General features: G+C 51.5%; 1 protein-coding gene across 1 annotated transcript in view; it reads right to left on the bottom strand.

Annotated features, from left to right (window-relative positions):
- Positions 1-2,716: 2,716 nt before the first annotated feature.
- Positions 2,717-15,531, bottom strand: part of GPR26 (G protein-coupled receptor 26) — a 29,675-nt gene continuing 16,860 nt past the window's right edge. The window contains exon 3 of the mRNA XM_086379602.1: positions 2,717-6,087. Within this exon, the coding sequence (XP_086235728.1) occupies positions 5,856-6,087 (232 nt within the window). The 3' untranslated portion in view covers positions 2,717-5,855. The remainder of the gene's footprint in view (positions 6,088-15,531) is intronic.

Genomic DNA, 15,531 nt, shown 5'->3' with positions numbered 1-15,531 from the left:
ATTTGACTGGCCCAGGTCAATCAGTCGATTGTGCACCATTGTGGTAGCATCTGATACTCCCTAAATACAGCCCCTATGAATCATCTGGGGGTATTTCAGAGGCCTTGATGACTCTAATCTGACTCTAATGATTCAGTGTGGGATTCCTGTCTCCAAATAACAGATTTTAGACTCTTCGAAATGTGAACTTCAGGTTCTATTAAACACGTGCAACCAGGCTGCCCTGGTGGCTCAGTGGTAAAGAATCCACCTGTCAAGACAGGATACATGGGTTCCATCCCTGATCTGGGAAGATCCCACAAGCTGTGGAGCAACTAAGCCGAGTACCACAACTACTGAGCCTGTGCTCTAGAGCCTGGGAGCCACAACCACGGAGCCCATGTGCTGCAAGTACTGCAGCCTGTGTGCCTGGAGTCCGTGCTCCACAAGGGAAGCCATTGCCATGAGAAGCCCTCACACCACAAAAGGACAGAAGCCCCTCTCACCACACCCGGAGAAAAAAGGCCCTCAAAGCAATGAAGACCCAGCGCAGCCAAAAATAAATAAATGAGTATTAAATATGTAAATTAATAAACGTATTAAAAACACACATGTGCAACCACTGTTCCACGCCAAGGAGTATGATACTGACTATAGTCACTGGGCCTCCAAGAGAAAGGATACAGGAAATGCCCCCAAGTCAGTGTTCCTAAGAGCGCATGTGCTCCAAAAGGCACAAAAACAGTCTTTTGAGTCAAAAACTTACATTATTTCAAAAGTCCCTTACATGTGGGTATATGTGATAAACTCACACGGCTGGGAAAGACTGAAGGCAGGAGGAGAAAGGGGCAACAGAGGATGAGAGGGTTGGATGGCATCACCGACTCAACGGACATGAGTTCTGAGCAAACTCCAGGAGATGGTGAAGGACAGGGGAGCCTGGCGTGCCGCAGTCCGTGGGGTGGCAAAGTCGGACACAACTGAGCGACTGAACAACATCACACTGCTAAGACTGAGTAGATGCCTAATGTTGGAATGTCAGTGCTAAATGCATATTTACATGACACACCACATGAGCAAATTGAACACCCCCTCGCTCCGCCCCCAGAGACGGGTGTGAGTGTGACGGGTGTGAGTGTGAAGGGTGGAAGGGTGGCCAAACTTACTTGGCACAAGGGTAACTTTTGCAAATCTGGTTGTTTCTGCTGTGGATTCCTCCAGTTGTCCCCAGGGGTTATGGGCCCTGCCCACGTGGACCCTGTGTCATTAAGGAATGTGTACATACCCTTCTGAAGACATAGCCTCATTCCCTCTCAGGTGTATTATCAGCGGATGCGCCTGGTCAACGAGGTTGGCTTCCTAAGAATGAATCTTGCTTGGCCCCCAATTCACTGTATAACGTGGATGCTCCACAAAAGAAATGCAATGAATTCAGCACCTCCCACCCTCCCACCCACCCTTCCTTCCTTCCTTTCTTCTCTTTCTTCCTTCTCTTTTTCACTAGCTAAATTATATGGATTTCCCCCCATGTCTTCTTTCTAAAAGAGCTCTAATTTTGGAACTCCCAAGTTCAAGACCTCGACACTCTCCCCTGGGTCACAGATCACGTGCACTCTGTCTCAGGAGGCACGTCACCTCCTCAGCACACACGTGATCTCATTCCTGGACACACGTCTAGCTCTCATCCCACCAAACTCCACACCAGATGTGTTCACGCCTCCTTCGTGTCCTGTCACATGACCTTCCCCAGTGCAGGTTCAGGCCAGTGTCACCACCTCTGGGAAACCTTCCCAAACCCTCCTTCCCCACTGTCCAGTGTGACAGCCCTCCCACTGTGCCCCTGGCCCTGTGCACAACCCACGAGCGCAGCCTCAGCCTCCATTCTCTAGAGTAATCCCGGTCTCCCCAGAGCCTGACCCAGCCCAGGGCTGGACACACAGAGGGTGCTCTGTAAATGTCAGAGTGAGAGGCGGGCATTCCTGCAGTGCTGGGCTGGAATCCGTGGCTGCTGTGGGCCGCTCTCCAACCTCTCCAGAACTCGGTTTCCCTGGACCTTTGCAGGCCACTGCTTTTGAACAGTGATCCGTCCAGGTCAGGCTGAGCGGGGCCTCACGTCCTAGCCACTTTCCCCTCCTGATGCAATTACCTGGGAAGGCAGGCAGTTCCACTCATGGGGATTCCTCTTTCCTAGATAGCTGGTTCCCAGAAATGCCCAGGGCCTGCTCCTTTGACCTGTATGTGTGGAAGGAGGCGGAAGGAGGGCTTTGACTTTGTGGCTGCATCTCAACTGGAGAGGCAGGAGTGAGACTGAGGTCCCTACATCTCTTCCTTCCACCAACAGGGCAAAGGCAGCTGGCCAGAGGTAAGGCTAGCTCGTTGAGGACTTCATTACAGATGCTGTGGATCTTTTAGGAAAGTAGCAGGAGCCCCCAATACATCCAGGACCTCTCTCCTCCCCCTGGTGCCTGTGGTCCAAAGGACACGAGCGCATGCAAGAATTTTTGGCACCTGATAAAATATCTTCATTAAAATCATAGGTAAATGAGTGGATGCTGAATTGGAGTAAATTCTAAATATGCACAGCCCATGGTCCACTCCACCCCCACAGGGTCACAGTACAGTCCTGCAAAGACATCATCCATGGGCACAGAAGTATAAAAGGAGCGCAACCAGGACCTGGACGTGGCCTGATCTTTCCATCCTCTCTCAGAAAGAAAGGCATCATGAGAAAGGAAACTAATTTCACAAACATGAGGACAGAGGTTTATTGCTCACGGTGACAGAAGGCTGAGCTGAGTCCTAGAAGGAAGGTACAGTCGGTGTGAGAAGAGTCAAGGCAACTTCCCCTCCTCCCCTGCTGCCGTGACTTCTCTGGAAAAACAGGCAGGCTGTCAGGGAAACATCTTTGGGAGGTCAGCTGACCATGAGACACACAAACCCCAAAAGCCATGACCCTCACCCACTGTGGGTCCCAGGGCTTGGAAATCCCCTCCTTCAAGAAGCAGCACAAAGAAAAGTTGGAGTTGCAGAGTGACTGAGAAAGACATTGTGGCGGAGTTTAAACCTATAAGTTCAGAGCACGCTGGGCTAGGAACTGAGCCCTGTATGTGGGTTTAGGATTTGAGATCCTCTCCATTCTAGGCTCTGTTCTCCAGCTTCTTGAAACGCTTTCACACTCAGCCCAGCTGTCCACCAGAGCTCAGGCCTTCAACATCAAGCCTTCCGCTGGGCTGCTGTCAAGGAAGTCATCCCAGGCCCTTCACAGAGATGCTGATCTGGACCTTCCTAAGTTTTACCTGAGAAATCCATGTGACACTTGATAAATTACCAAACGAGGTAGATAATTCTCTTGGGAATAATGAAGCTGGGGAAATTTTATAGACTGTATACAGATGAATATAAACATTTATCTCAAGGTAATCCTAGCAGAGTTGGTGGCTATTGGTCACTAATGAAGTGATCTTCTTCTCACTTCTCCTTGGGTTTTGATACCTGTGTCCTAATAATAACGGAAGTGCCCAATCAGCTGGCGTCTTTGGGGGACTGTCACCATGATGCTAATACAACTGGTTCTGTTGGCTTGTTGGCAGTCCTACGGTTTAGTATAAATTACGAAATGCCTCTTCTCAACGTGTGTGGCGTTATAGGTGACAGATCTTGTTTTTTAGCTAAAGAAGAGGTGGAAGGGATCAAGTTGCTTCTGGGAGTATAATTTGTTGCCTGCACAGAGCAAGCAGGAAGAGGAGTTGACAGTTATTCCTCCAACCTGATGTTGATGAAAACTTATTTGACTGTTTGAATCTGACTATTGACCTCAGCCACTGGGTCACCACTCCTTCGCTGCCCAAAGAGCATTTGTGTGAAAGAGAGACGGTCGGATTCAATGATGCACATTTTCCTGGCTCTTTGCCTGTCTTCAACCTCACTGATGCTTTGGGGGTTGGGACAGCGAAGGGGGAACAGCTGCTTGATGCTAGGAAAGCGCAACAAAAGTGAATACCTGTTGTGATTGAAACCTGAGGGGCCAAAAGCGCTCTGAACCAGAGCAATTTTGTTTCGGGAGCACACAAAGTCCCGTATGGGCAGTGATGTGCTGGGAGTTGCTTAGCAATGAGTTTTCAGTGGAGAAAAGGGCCTGGTTTGTAGCCTTTGCTGACTTTCACGGTATAAATATGCCCATTGTGGCTGATTTCAAGCTACCAAGGTGATGTCCCAGAACACGGAATTGGGAAGGGCTGTGTGCCACTGGCTCCTCTAAGCAGGTGTGAGCATACCTCCAGCTGCGACGGGGAGGCGTCAAGGCTTCCAAGGCTACATCGGTCTCCATGGAAACTTAGAATCGAGACAAGAGTAGGCCAGGCTCAGTGACTTGTTTTCTAAATGAGGAGCTACGGTTAGTAAGACACCATCTTTTCAAACATGCACACACTTGGCTATTTTTTGATACTGGGGCCACTCAGCAGTGAAAAGCATCAGGTTCCTCCTGGCTGGTCCCTGTGGAACAGGGTCCTCCCTTCTACATCTCCAAAGTCAGGCTGTGCCCAGAAAAGGAAGGGGAGAATGAGCCCTCTGAGCCTTTTGCTCCCATCTTTCCACCCTGGAGGAGTCACTTGTTAGAGTGAAGGATGGAAAAATAACTGCTCTCAGCATGCACAAGTCACTCGAAATGATAAAAAGGCAAACAGGCAGAGCCTGGCCCACTCGCCTTGTTTTGATGAGAACAAGATGGCGGCTGCTAGTGGATTGGCATAGTTTCTGAGTTATGGTTTTCGGTAAAAATTCACTGTCCCATCATGGGCCCAGAGCACTTTCTGAATCACCTTGGGAAGCCTCTACTGTCTGTTCATGACTTACAGAAACTAAGATATTGAACCCTAGGGATGATGGAACCAGGTGCTTTAAAATCAGGCTAAAAACCTGCTCAGGTCTGTTCTTCTCCAATCACCTCAAAGAACATGCCCGACAAGACACGTGAGACAAGGTGAAACGCTTCCTGCGAGTTCAAGTCACAGACTGAGGTTTGGGGACCTGCCAGGCACGTTCCTCTGCCCTCTCCTTGGCTCCAATAGTTATGACATGTGAATCAGAAGAAGGTGACTTTGGGTCAGACTTCAAAGAACATCATTGCATGTAGTACCTGCCTATTGAAAACCATTTTCATGCTAAGGTTGTCTACACACGCACACACATGTTAGCTTTGGGGAAGGGGGAGGGGAGAGAGAGAAAAAAGGTGAATCCAATAGAACTATGTCTAATGCAACTTGTCAGCCACAGCTGGGTAACACTAGCTGTTAGACATTTTCCCCTTGGGCTTGGGGGCCCGAGGTCCCAGCTGAGCACAACTGAGTTAGTACCAGCGGAATGATATTTGGATTACAGCAGCCACCACAGCATGTGGCCATGTCAGACCTGGGCCCAAATGGCCACTGCCAACCTCACTCCCGGGGTGACCGATGGCCCACAGAGGTCGCCGCTTCTTTTCAGCATGGAGCCCAATGGTCCTGGGGTGCATAAGCCGGTGGACACCATGCTTCCCCACCTGCCACCAGCATTATGAGTCCTTGATCATGACCGCACTGGGAGTGACTCCTGGGGAGTCTCTGCTGAGTCTCAGAGCTCAAAGGAGCTTCTCAGAAAGAAAAGCCAGAGCACACAGCACGTGCCTTGGTCATCCTTTGGTGATAAACAGGGGCAGTTCAATGTCTGCCCTGCAGGCACCAGGAACCAGGCTTCAACGCCGCCCCGAGCCGGGGGTCCAGCATCCCTAGGCTTGGAGGTGGTGGTGGCTGGCGGTGTCCACCCAGGCGCCCCGATCCCGCCCTCCCCTTCTTCTCACCAGCCGCCTCCTTCCAAGCTCTCCAGCGGAGCAACGTCCTTCACTCGGAGACCGGCAGAATGTTCTGGCTGTGGGAGTCCCCGGTGAGGCCGGAGGAGCGGAGCGATCGCCGGTGGAGGACCCGGTTCAGGATCTCTTTGCAGCTCTTGCGGTACTGGTGTCGCAGTAAGGAGTACACGAAGGGGTCGGACGCGGCCTTGCTGTAGGCCAAGCACTTGGACAGCACCCCCCAGTGGGAGCTGATGGGTACTGCAGAGGACAGCTCCACCAGCCTGTGGACAGAGACCGGGAGGATGTCGGGTTATGAGAGCACAGCGGGGCGATGCGGCGCTCCGGCCTGAGCCCCTGACCCCGGCTTCCTGTCGGAGCTTCAGAGTCTCTGAGGCTGCCTCCTCCAGTGACAATGACAACAGCAGTAACAACCATTAACGCGGTGGCCGCCCACCAGGCACTTCCTTTAGGCCAGGTACTGTGCTAGTGACACATATTACACGTGAGTCACGGAACCCTGGAAGTTCAGACAGCTCCATTTTACAGGTGAGGAAATCGACATCCAAGGACGTTAGGGACTTTGCCAGTAAACTGCAAAGGCAGGATTTGAACTCAGGTGTGTCTGATTCGGGAACCCAAGGTGATCTGAGAAACGCACTCGATTTCATTGCATCCTGGCCACTGGCGCTGACTCTGCTGCTGACTTGCTCTGTGACCCTGGGCAAGTCATTTCCCTTCCTGGGGCCTGGATGTTTTACATGAAAAGTGAGAAGTCGGATAAGATCATCTCTATGATCACTGCAGCCAGAAGAGATGGGATTCTTTGCTCCAAATCCTAGCTCTGCCTTCCAAGGGAGGTTGCCTGGGAGGAAGGGCTGAGAACAATTTTCCAAATATTCGGCAAAGCTCAAAGTATGTCTCACAGCAGGGAAGAATCTGCTGGTGAGAAAGGCTTCTTCCCAGGGCTGGGATCTGGGGGCCCCTGGCAATAGCAGCAGTAGGGGATGCCCTAACGTGACCTCATTCTTTAGGAGGAGGTGAGGGAAGAGGCGGCTTCTGTGTCAAAGGGGCTCGGTTCTGAAACCCATCCGACAACTCCATTCAACAGTGCTAAGGTCATGCTGTGAGGGAGTGACAGCCTTCCTCTATGTAAATGGAAAGAAAGTAAAATTGTCAGTTGCTCAGTCATGTCCGACTCTTTTCGACCTTATGGACTGTAGCCTGCCCTGCAGAGTCTGTTCATGGGATTCTCCAAGCAAGAATACTGGAGTGGGGTAACCATTCTCTTCTCCAGGGGGTCTTCCAGACCCAGGGGTCAAACTCAAGTCTCCTACATTTCAGGCAGGTTCTTTACTGTCTGAGCCACCAGGGAATTCCCTCCAAATCAGGACATTAATTCTTCTCTTCCAAATGTGTCCAGAACCTTTGGCCATATTTGGACATTAACCAGCATTAATAGAAGGTACGAAAGGCCACAGAACTGGGAGGGAGCTTGGAAATAATTACCCTCTCCCCACCCACTGTCAAATGAGGAAATCAAGGCCCAGAGAGGGAAAGAGTTTGCCCAGCATCACACAGCAAGTCCGTGATGGAGGAGGATCCACTAACTGTGCTCAGACTGGAATCTGGCATCTGTATCCTTCCTGGGAGGTGGGGTGAGGGAGGGGTCGGCAGGATGGAAGGCAGGGTGGCTTTCAGCATGGAGGGCTGCCCAGGTGAGAACCCAGGTACCGAAATCACCGAGCTTGGGCTGACCCTGTGTTGCCAACTTGAGTGATTTTCCTGAAGGCTTCTTTGGGTTTAGGTCATGAGGACGAGCTCAAGAAGGGAAGGAGGAGGAAGGACGCTGATGGGGTGAGATTCCCTGTTGCAATGATTCCCTTTTTGAACAGATCCTTGATGTCTCCATTCTAAGGCCCTTCTATCTGGCATCCTGTTTCTGCCCTTGCCCTCCCATCCTGAGGGGAAATGTGGCCAATGATCTGCTCTTCTCCTTGGAAGCCTGAATGGGGAAAAATGGAGCTGTTGGCATTTGGGAAATCTGTACTTTTAAGAAATCTATGTTGGGAAGTGATGAGCATAAGGGAACCAAAACCCCTAAGTCTAGAATTCACACCTAATAATAACAATGAAATAGCTGAATGCCAATGTATTGTTGCTATGCAAGGCCCGGTTGCTTTTCCAAAATGTCTAGTTTTCTCCATATAGATAAATTCAGTCTGAGCATTTGAGCTCTCCTAGGAGAACTTATTCGGAGAAGGCGATGGCACCCCACTCCAGTACTCTTGCCTGGAAAATCCTATGGATGGAGGAGCCCGGTAGGCTGAAGTCCATGGGGTTGCTCAGAGTCAGACAGGACTGAGCGACTTCACTTTCACTTTTCACTTTTCACCTTCATGCATTGGAGAAGGAAATGGCAACCCACTCCAGTGTTCTTGCCTGGAGAATCCCAGGGACAGGGGAGCCTGGTGAGCTGATGTCTATGGGTTCGCACAGAGTCAGACATGACTGAAGCGACTTAGCAGTAGCAGCAGTAGGAGAACTTATTAAGAGCCAAATAGCATCAAACCATCCAGCAAGATCAAAATCATTATTTGCAGGTTCTGTAGATTTCACAGAATAAAGTTATTGAGGACAATTTAAAATTTCACCATTTAGATAATTAAGAGGTAAAATCTATTGCATTTGCTTCTCCGAGATTTTATGTCCAGTCTGAACATGCCTGGCTCAGTAATAACAACTCCCAGTTGCGTATCTCCTTTGGGCCAAATATGAGATGTGCACACTCTCTAACCTTACGGTTACCCTCTGCAGAATGGGTGTCATTCATCCCACTTTACAGATGAGGAAATCAAGGCTCAGAGGGACTGTGCAGCGAGCCAGCATCTCCTCAATGGGAAGCCCAGTTGCATCTAACTGCGACCCACGTCTTGCTTGGGTGCCACGCTGGGATTCAAATCTCCACATCGCCGATTGGACAGGGTGAATCCTGGGGTCCCTCCCGGCCCTGAGAACTCCCTTTCTGTGAAGTTGCTATGTGCCACCCAGCACTTCGGTCACCCCCGGTCCACAGTGCACAGGACTTCTATTCCGAAAAGCCAGCATCTGGCCTTCCCAAGGCCTCCAGGCAAAGAGATGCTTCAGATCAGCCTGGGCCTGGGCACTGCTCCCACAGGGCCCCCGGGCAAGGTGAACCTAGGACCTTCCGTGACCAGATGTGCTGGCTGACCTGCTTTCTGGTTTTCCTGTGCATGGGGACCCCCCCTGCCATGTGCCCACCGTGGCTGGCTTTGTTCTGTTCCAGCTCTGACAGTTCCAAGTCCCCACTGCTTTAGGGGAATGGGCAGGGGTTTCTGTGTTGCTACAATTGCTTCTTTCTAATTTCACATCTGGGCAGGGGATGGCCACGTGGTCCCCAGATGACCTTTGGGCAAGGGAACGCTCCAGCCCGTCTTCTCATGCCAGGTCCAGCCACCTCCTCCGAACACCCTCCCCTCCAGGAAAGGGACATTATTATTCTGATCAGTCACAGTTTCCTCGTGAGCAGGGTCACCACGTGCTCAATGTGGCCTGCTACGCTCTGCCTCTCCTCTCTGCTACTGCACATGATGGATTACTGAGCTCCGCTCTCCTGCCCCTGCCCGCAGGTCTGGCCCAAGAGCCCTGAGTTTAGGGGTTATTGGCTCAGGTGTTAGTTAATTAAGGGGGACTTGGTTTCCTTTCGCCCTAGCCCCCTGTTGTAGGTTGAACTATGTCTCCCCAAATTCATAGGCTGAAGTCCTAACTCTCAACACCTCAGCTGCTGCTGCTGCTGCTAAGTTGCTTCAGTCATGTCCGATTCTGTGCGACCCCATAGACGGCAGCCCACCAGGCTCCTCCGTCCCTGGGATTCTCCAGGCAAGAACACTGGAGTGGGTTCCCATTTCTTTCTCCAATGCATGCTAAGTCACTTCAGTTGCATCCGACTCTGTGTGATCCCATAGAGGGCAGCCCACCAGGCTTCTCTATCCACAGGATTCTCTAGGCAAGAATACTGGGGTGGGTTGCCATTTCCTTCTCCAATCAACACCTCAGAGTGGAACCTTATTTGGAACCAGGCCTGTTGCAGGTGTAATCAGTTGCTGGAGAAGGTGGGCCCCTAAGCCCATGTGATGACCGTGTCCTTACAAAAGTGGGGAGTCTGGGCACAGATGCACGCAGAGAGAATGCTGCAAGATGAAGGCAGAGATGGGGTGATGCTTATGAAGCCAAGCGACACTAAAGATGGCACGTAAATCATCAGAAACTCTAGGGGGGCAGTGGGGAGGCCTGGAAGAGCACCCTGGCAGCTTCAGAAGGACCCACCCGGTTGACATCTTGATCCTGAACTTCCGGCCTCTAACTGAAGCTGCACAGTTCTACTGTTGAAGTCGCTCAGTGAGTGGCAGCTAGCTACAGCGGCAGGGCTGGGAAACAGACCCACGTCACTGAGGAGCCTGTGGCTGTGCAGAGGGTGTTAGGCAGGATCTGGTTGTTCATGGGCCCCTGGTCATAACACCAACATGGCACCAAACCCTTTGGAGCTCCTGGAGCCCGTGGGCACCGAGGGTCGACATTGGGGTCAGCAGAGGTCAACAGCCCCCGGAGCAGGGCACTGGCCCTTCCCCTCCAGGGAGAAGGGTGTTTTCCCTACAAAGCAGGGCTCCCTGCCCCCTGCCCCCACTGTCCAGTAAGCACCAAGGTGACTTTCCAGGTCCCGCCTGAGGCATGTGCCCAAGAAACCTCTGCCATCGGGCAGTGTGCCGGGGAAACATTTACACTTCTGTGCTTAGAATGTCCAGCCTGTCCTGGACAACCTTGACACAGCTCCCCCGAGGAGCCCCTGGGCCGAGAGCGCAACAGCTGGGCGGCTGGTCAGGCTGGGGACTAAGGGAGAGGGGAGGTCAGGAGTCCGCTTTCCTGAGCATCTCACGTGGCTCAGAGATGGCAGTGAGCCCCTGGGGGTCCTGGGGCACAGCCTGGCTGGGGTGGGAGGTGTGAGATGCTGCAGGATGTTGCTGCTGCCAAGTCGGAAGCTGAGTGTGGAGATGGGCGTTTACCTGACTCAAGGTGACCCAGAGCAGACACCTGTGGCCCTGACCTACCTGCCTGTCCCCACCTCTGGATCCTCTTTGCTCTGTATTTGTTCCGGGGGACCCCTCCAGGGAGCATCTCCCCTCTCTGGGCACAAGGCCCTCTGGTCTGGGTCCCAGGGAGGTCTCTGTGCTGGCTGTCACAGCAGAGGGCTGACAGTTGGGAAGCCGCCCCCTCGGCCTTCACCCACAGGGCTCTCAGACCCCACCTGGCAGCCTGGCCACCCTGGTCCCGGGAGGAGAATGGAGATACCCTTGCCAGGACTCCTGGGCAGTCTCCAACCTCCCTCCTCCTGGAGAAACCAGTGTCTCAGCTCTGCTCGATGATGGGAATCTGCAAAGTAACTAAATTCTGGGGGAGAGAAGAAGACCGGTAACACCAGTAATCCCAGACCCAGCTTCTCTTCTGGGTCCTCAGAGGCTCGGGGCTTTGACAGCCACTTTCACAAACAGGGTCTCAAGTCCCCCTGGCAGCGTCCCTTGCCCTTCACACGACAGGGCAGGACCTGAGGCAGAGTGACAGGCTGAGGCCACGTGGCCTGGGCGTGGGGGGTGGATTTGAACCTGGACTGTGGGTGCCAGGCGGCACCTCCCAGCTCCTTGAGTCAGTTCTAGGTTAGAAAAGGCCTTCACTTTCAACCCTTGAATTTAAAGTGGTAAATTGGTGCCCCCTCTTCACACTTCCATGATATCATCTCTCCCCCACTCACACACACACTCACACACGCACACACTCACACACGCACTCACACACACATTCACACATGCACACACACACACACATGCTGTGCACCAAGTGCAACACGGGCCACAGAACATCCTTTGGGAAGCAAGCCTGGTGTCTTCTCAAGACTTCTGGAGAATCTGGTCTGTGTATTTGAAGATACATAAGTAACAGGCTGGGCTTCCCTGGTGGCTCAGCTGGTAACGAATCTGCCTGCAATCCAGGAGATCCAATCCCTGGGTCGGGAAGATCCCCTGGAGAAGGAAATGGCAACCCACTCCAGTACTCTTAACTGGGAAATCCCATGAACAGAGGAGCCAGCCTGATGGGGTATGTTCTATGGGGTCGCAAAAGAGCCGGACACAACTAAACAACAAGCTGAGCTTTAAATGTTCATGAGCCACTAGCAGGGAAAAGGCCTTTGATTAATAGAATATTAACACTGGGCATATTAAAGCCCTCTGCTGTCATAATTCCATGACTCTGAAAAGCCACGATAATGCTGCTGTCGGATCCACAAAGGCCTCGAGGCCCCACTCCGATGATCTGAGATAATCATAATTACTTGTAAGCATATGTCGCTGGGGAGACAATAGCCTTACAAATGCTTCTAAAAAGTGCATTTTAATTCCAAAAAGTGTAAGTCGAGTTTCTGGATGAGAATCTGTTGCAGATCCTCGCACCCTGCTCACACACTCTGCAAAAAGCCAGACTTGGCCCACTGGGGCTTTTGGTGTAAGTGTGTGAATAGAAGGCAGTGACCCTTATTAAGAGTGAGGGTGGGGGGGACTTCCCTGCTGGTCCAGTGGTTAAGAATCTGCCTTCCAATGCAGGGGACATGGATTTGATCCCTGGCCAGGGAACTAAGATCCCACACACCACGCCTTAAGATCCCATGCCACGCCAGGGCAACTAAGCCCGCGTGCTCCAACTACTGAGCCTACATATTGCAACTAGAGTCCATACACTGCAACAGAAGATCCCGTGTGCCACAACTAGGACCCAACGCAGCCAAACAAATAGAAAGAGTGAGGGTGGAGGTTTCCAGTGCGTTCCTCTGTCATCTGACATGCCCCAAAATCCAGGTGCAAGGGGCTTTTTGGTTGGTTGGTGCAATGTGGGAATCTGAGAAGTAAGGATGCATGGTCAGCGCCGGGCCACCTAAATCTGCTGATGACTCCAGCTGCCAGTAGTAATGACCTCTGGGCCCGACTCCAGGTCTGCACAAGCTGCTGTCAGTCTGGTGGGAGGTCAGAGGTGACTCCATGCAAACACTGCTGCTTCTAGTGAAAGGACTCACTCACCGGCCTGGCGTTTACCCACAGGAGTCTGGATGTTTAGGTTCATGCCAAGATGCCTGGGCCTAGAAGTTGGATCAAAAGCCTGTGGACAAACATTTCTATATTTTCAGCACCTGGTCCACAGGCTTTGGAGATGTAACATGGTCACAGGGCTAAATTTTTGCCAACAGGCTTGGTACTGGCCTTGAACCCTTGGATCTGCCAGTTGCTACTGCTATGGCCATGGGCCACTCATCTCACCTTGTTGATCCTCAGTAAATGGAGATTCTAGCACTCACCTTGAAGGAGAGCTGTACAGGGCAGGTATTGGTATATCCTGGCTACATTATAGGTGTTGAATAAGTCATCAGTCAGTTCAACTCAGTTCAGTCACTCAGTCGTGTCCAACTCTTTGCGACCCCATGAATCGCAGCATGCCAGGCCTCCCTGTCCATCACCAACTCCCGGAGTTCACTCAGACTCACGTCCATCGAGTCAGTGATGCCATCCAGCCATCTCATCCTCTGTCGTCCCCTTCTCCTCCTGCCCCCAATCCCTCCCAGCATCAGAGTCTTTTCTAATGAGTCAACTCCTCACATGAGGTGGCCAAAGTACTGGAGTTTCAGCTTTAGCATCATTCCTTCCAAAGAACACCCAGGACTATTCTCCTTTAGAATGGACTGGTTGGATCTCCTTGCAGCCCATGGGACTCTCAAGAGTCTTCTCCAACAGCACAGTTCAAAAGCATCAATTCTTTGGCACTCAGCTTTCTTCACAGTCCAACTCTCACATCCATATATGACCACTGGAAAACTCAAAGCCTTGACTAGATAGACCTTTGTTGGCAAAGTAATGTCTGTGCTTTTCAATATGCTACCTAGGTTGGTCATAACTTTCCTTCCAAGGAGTAAGCGTCTTTTAATTTCATGGCTGCAATCACCATCTGTCGTGATTTTGGAGCCCCCAAAAATAAAGTTTGACACTGTTTCCACTGTTTCCCCATCTATTTCCCATGAAGTGATGGGACCAGATGCCATGATCTTCGTTTTCTGAATGTTGAGCTTTAAGCCAACTTTTTCACTCTCCTCTTTCACTTTCATCAAGAGGCTTTTTAGTTCCTCTTCACTTTCTGCCATAAGGGTGGTGTCATCTGCATTTCTGAGGTTATTGATATTTCTCCTGGCAATCTTGATTCCAGCTTGTGCTTCTTCCAGCCCAGCATTTCTCATGAATAAGTGATAGGTATGGTTATAAAGGGCCTTCCCAGGTGACGTTAATGGTAAGGAAACTGCCTGTCAATGCAGGAGACATAATAGACGAGGGTTCGATAACTGGATCGAGAAGATCCCCTGGAATAGGAGATGGAACCCACTCCAGTATTCTTGCCTGGAGAGTCCCATGGACAAAGGAGCCTGGAGGGCTACAATCTATAGTGTCACAAAGAGTCAGACACAACTGAAGCGACTTAGCACACATGCATGGTTATAGAGACCCCACATCCTCCAATAAGGGAAGTCTGAGAATTTATTTGAAGACTTGAGTGGTTCTTAACCCAAGAATGGTGCTTCCCAATCTGAGACAGTTATCAGGCAGATGTGAACAGACTGTGGATAAGGAGCAGGGATCTGCCCCCCGCCAGCTGGACCTTCCTGATCAGCTCAAATCGGGGGCAGACGTCATAGCACAAGCCCCTTCTCTTTCTTGATGTTCTGATTCTGCTAGCTCCCAGCGCTTCCCACGGCTGATCTAACATCAACCCACAGGCTTGCACATGTCTTCCCCCAATAAGATCGGAGGGGGAGAAGTAGTAATGCAGGCTGCTTAGACGGAGGTTGTCCTTGTGGAGTTACCGGAAATAGTAGTGTCTGTATTGATGGCTCAATGAGGGGTTTAAGTACCACTCGAGCAACTTGATCTTAATCATCGCAGAAGCTGCACTTTGTGGTTCTGAGTGGGTCACGGCACCAAGTGTCTTCCTATATCCTCTGGGAGGAAGGAGAAGCCTCCACGCAGGGCAAGGGGACCCATGGGTGGGCTTTGGCTCCAGGCAGACCCTGGCAGGAACCCTGGCTGAGTCACTCACAGGATTGGCCTCAGAATCCATCTCAACAACTGTGCTGGCTTGCCACGTGCAGTGGATCCCAACTGGCCTGAAACCAGCTCACTCTCCCTGGATGAGCGGCTGCTAGAGAAACTACCATTTCCATAACCCATGGCTCTAGGTTCTCCATGGGGAATCATCTGCAAGAAGTTAAATTCTCAGCTGCATTTCAGAGCAGAGCCTGACTTCGCTTCTGAGACCAGGGAGATTATGTCCACACTCGGAAGCCAGCTTGGGAAGAACAGCAGAAGAATCAACTGCCACCAAAAATATGAGCGGCCCTGATTCCGGTCCTGGGGATGGTGGGAGGTACACTACGAGGAAGGCCGTGCATGGGTATTTTATGCATTCCTTCCTAGAGTCTGACTTCTCCCCACAATGAGTGTGCAGTTCTCAGCCCTGACTCAGTGTACGATGGGAGAGTTTGGGTCCAGCTCCTTGGAGGTGGGGGTCAGAGCAAATTCTGCCCCACCCCCGGTCTACCCCACCTCACCTCTTTTAGCAGTTCT

Source organism: Bos grunniens, chromosome 26 (genome assembly GCF_055505025.1).
Source record: "Bos grunniens cultivar Pamir isolate PY7600 chromosome 26, Bosgru_T2T1.0, whole genome shotgun sequence".
Classification (NCBI taxonomy): Eukaryota; Metazoa; Chordata; class Mammalia; order Artiodactyla; family Bovidae; genus Bos; species Bos grunniens.
This window is presented reverse-complemented; position numbering and strand designations above follow the sequence as displayed.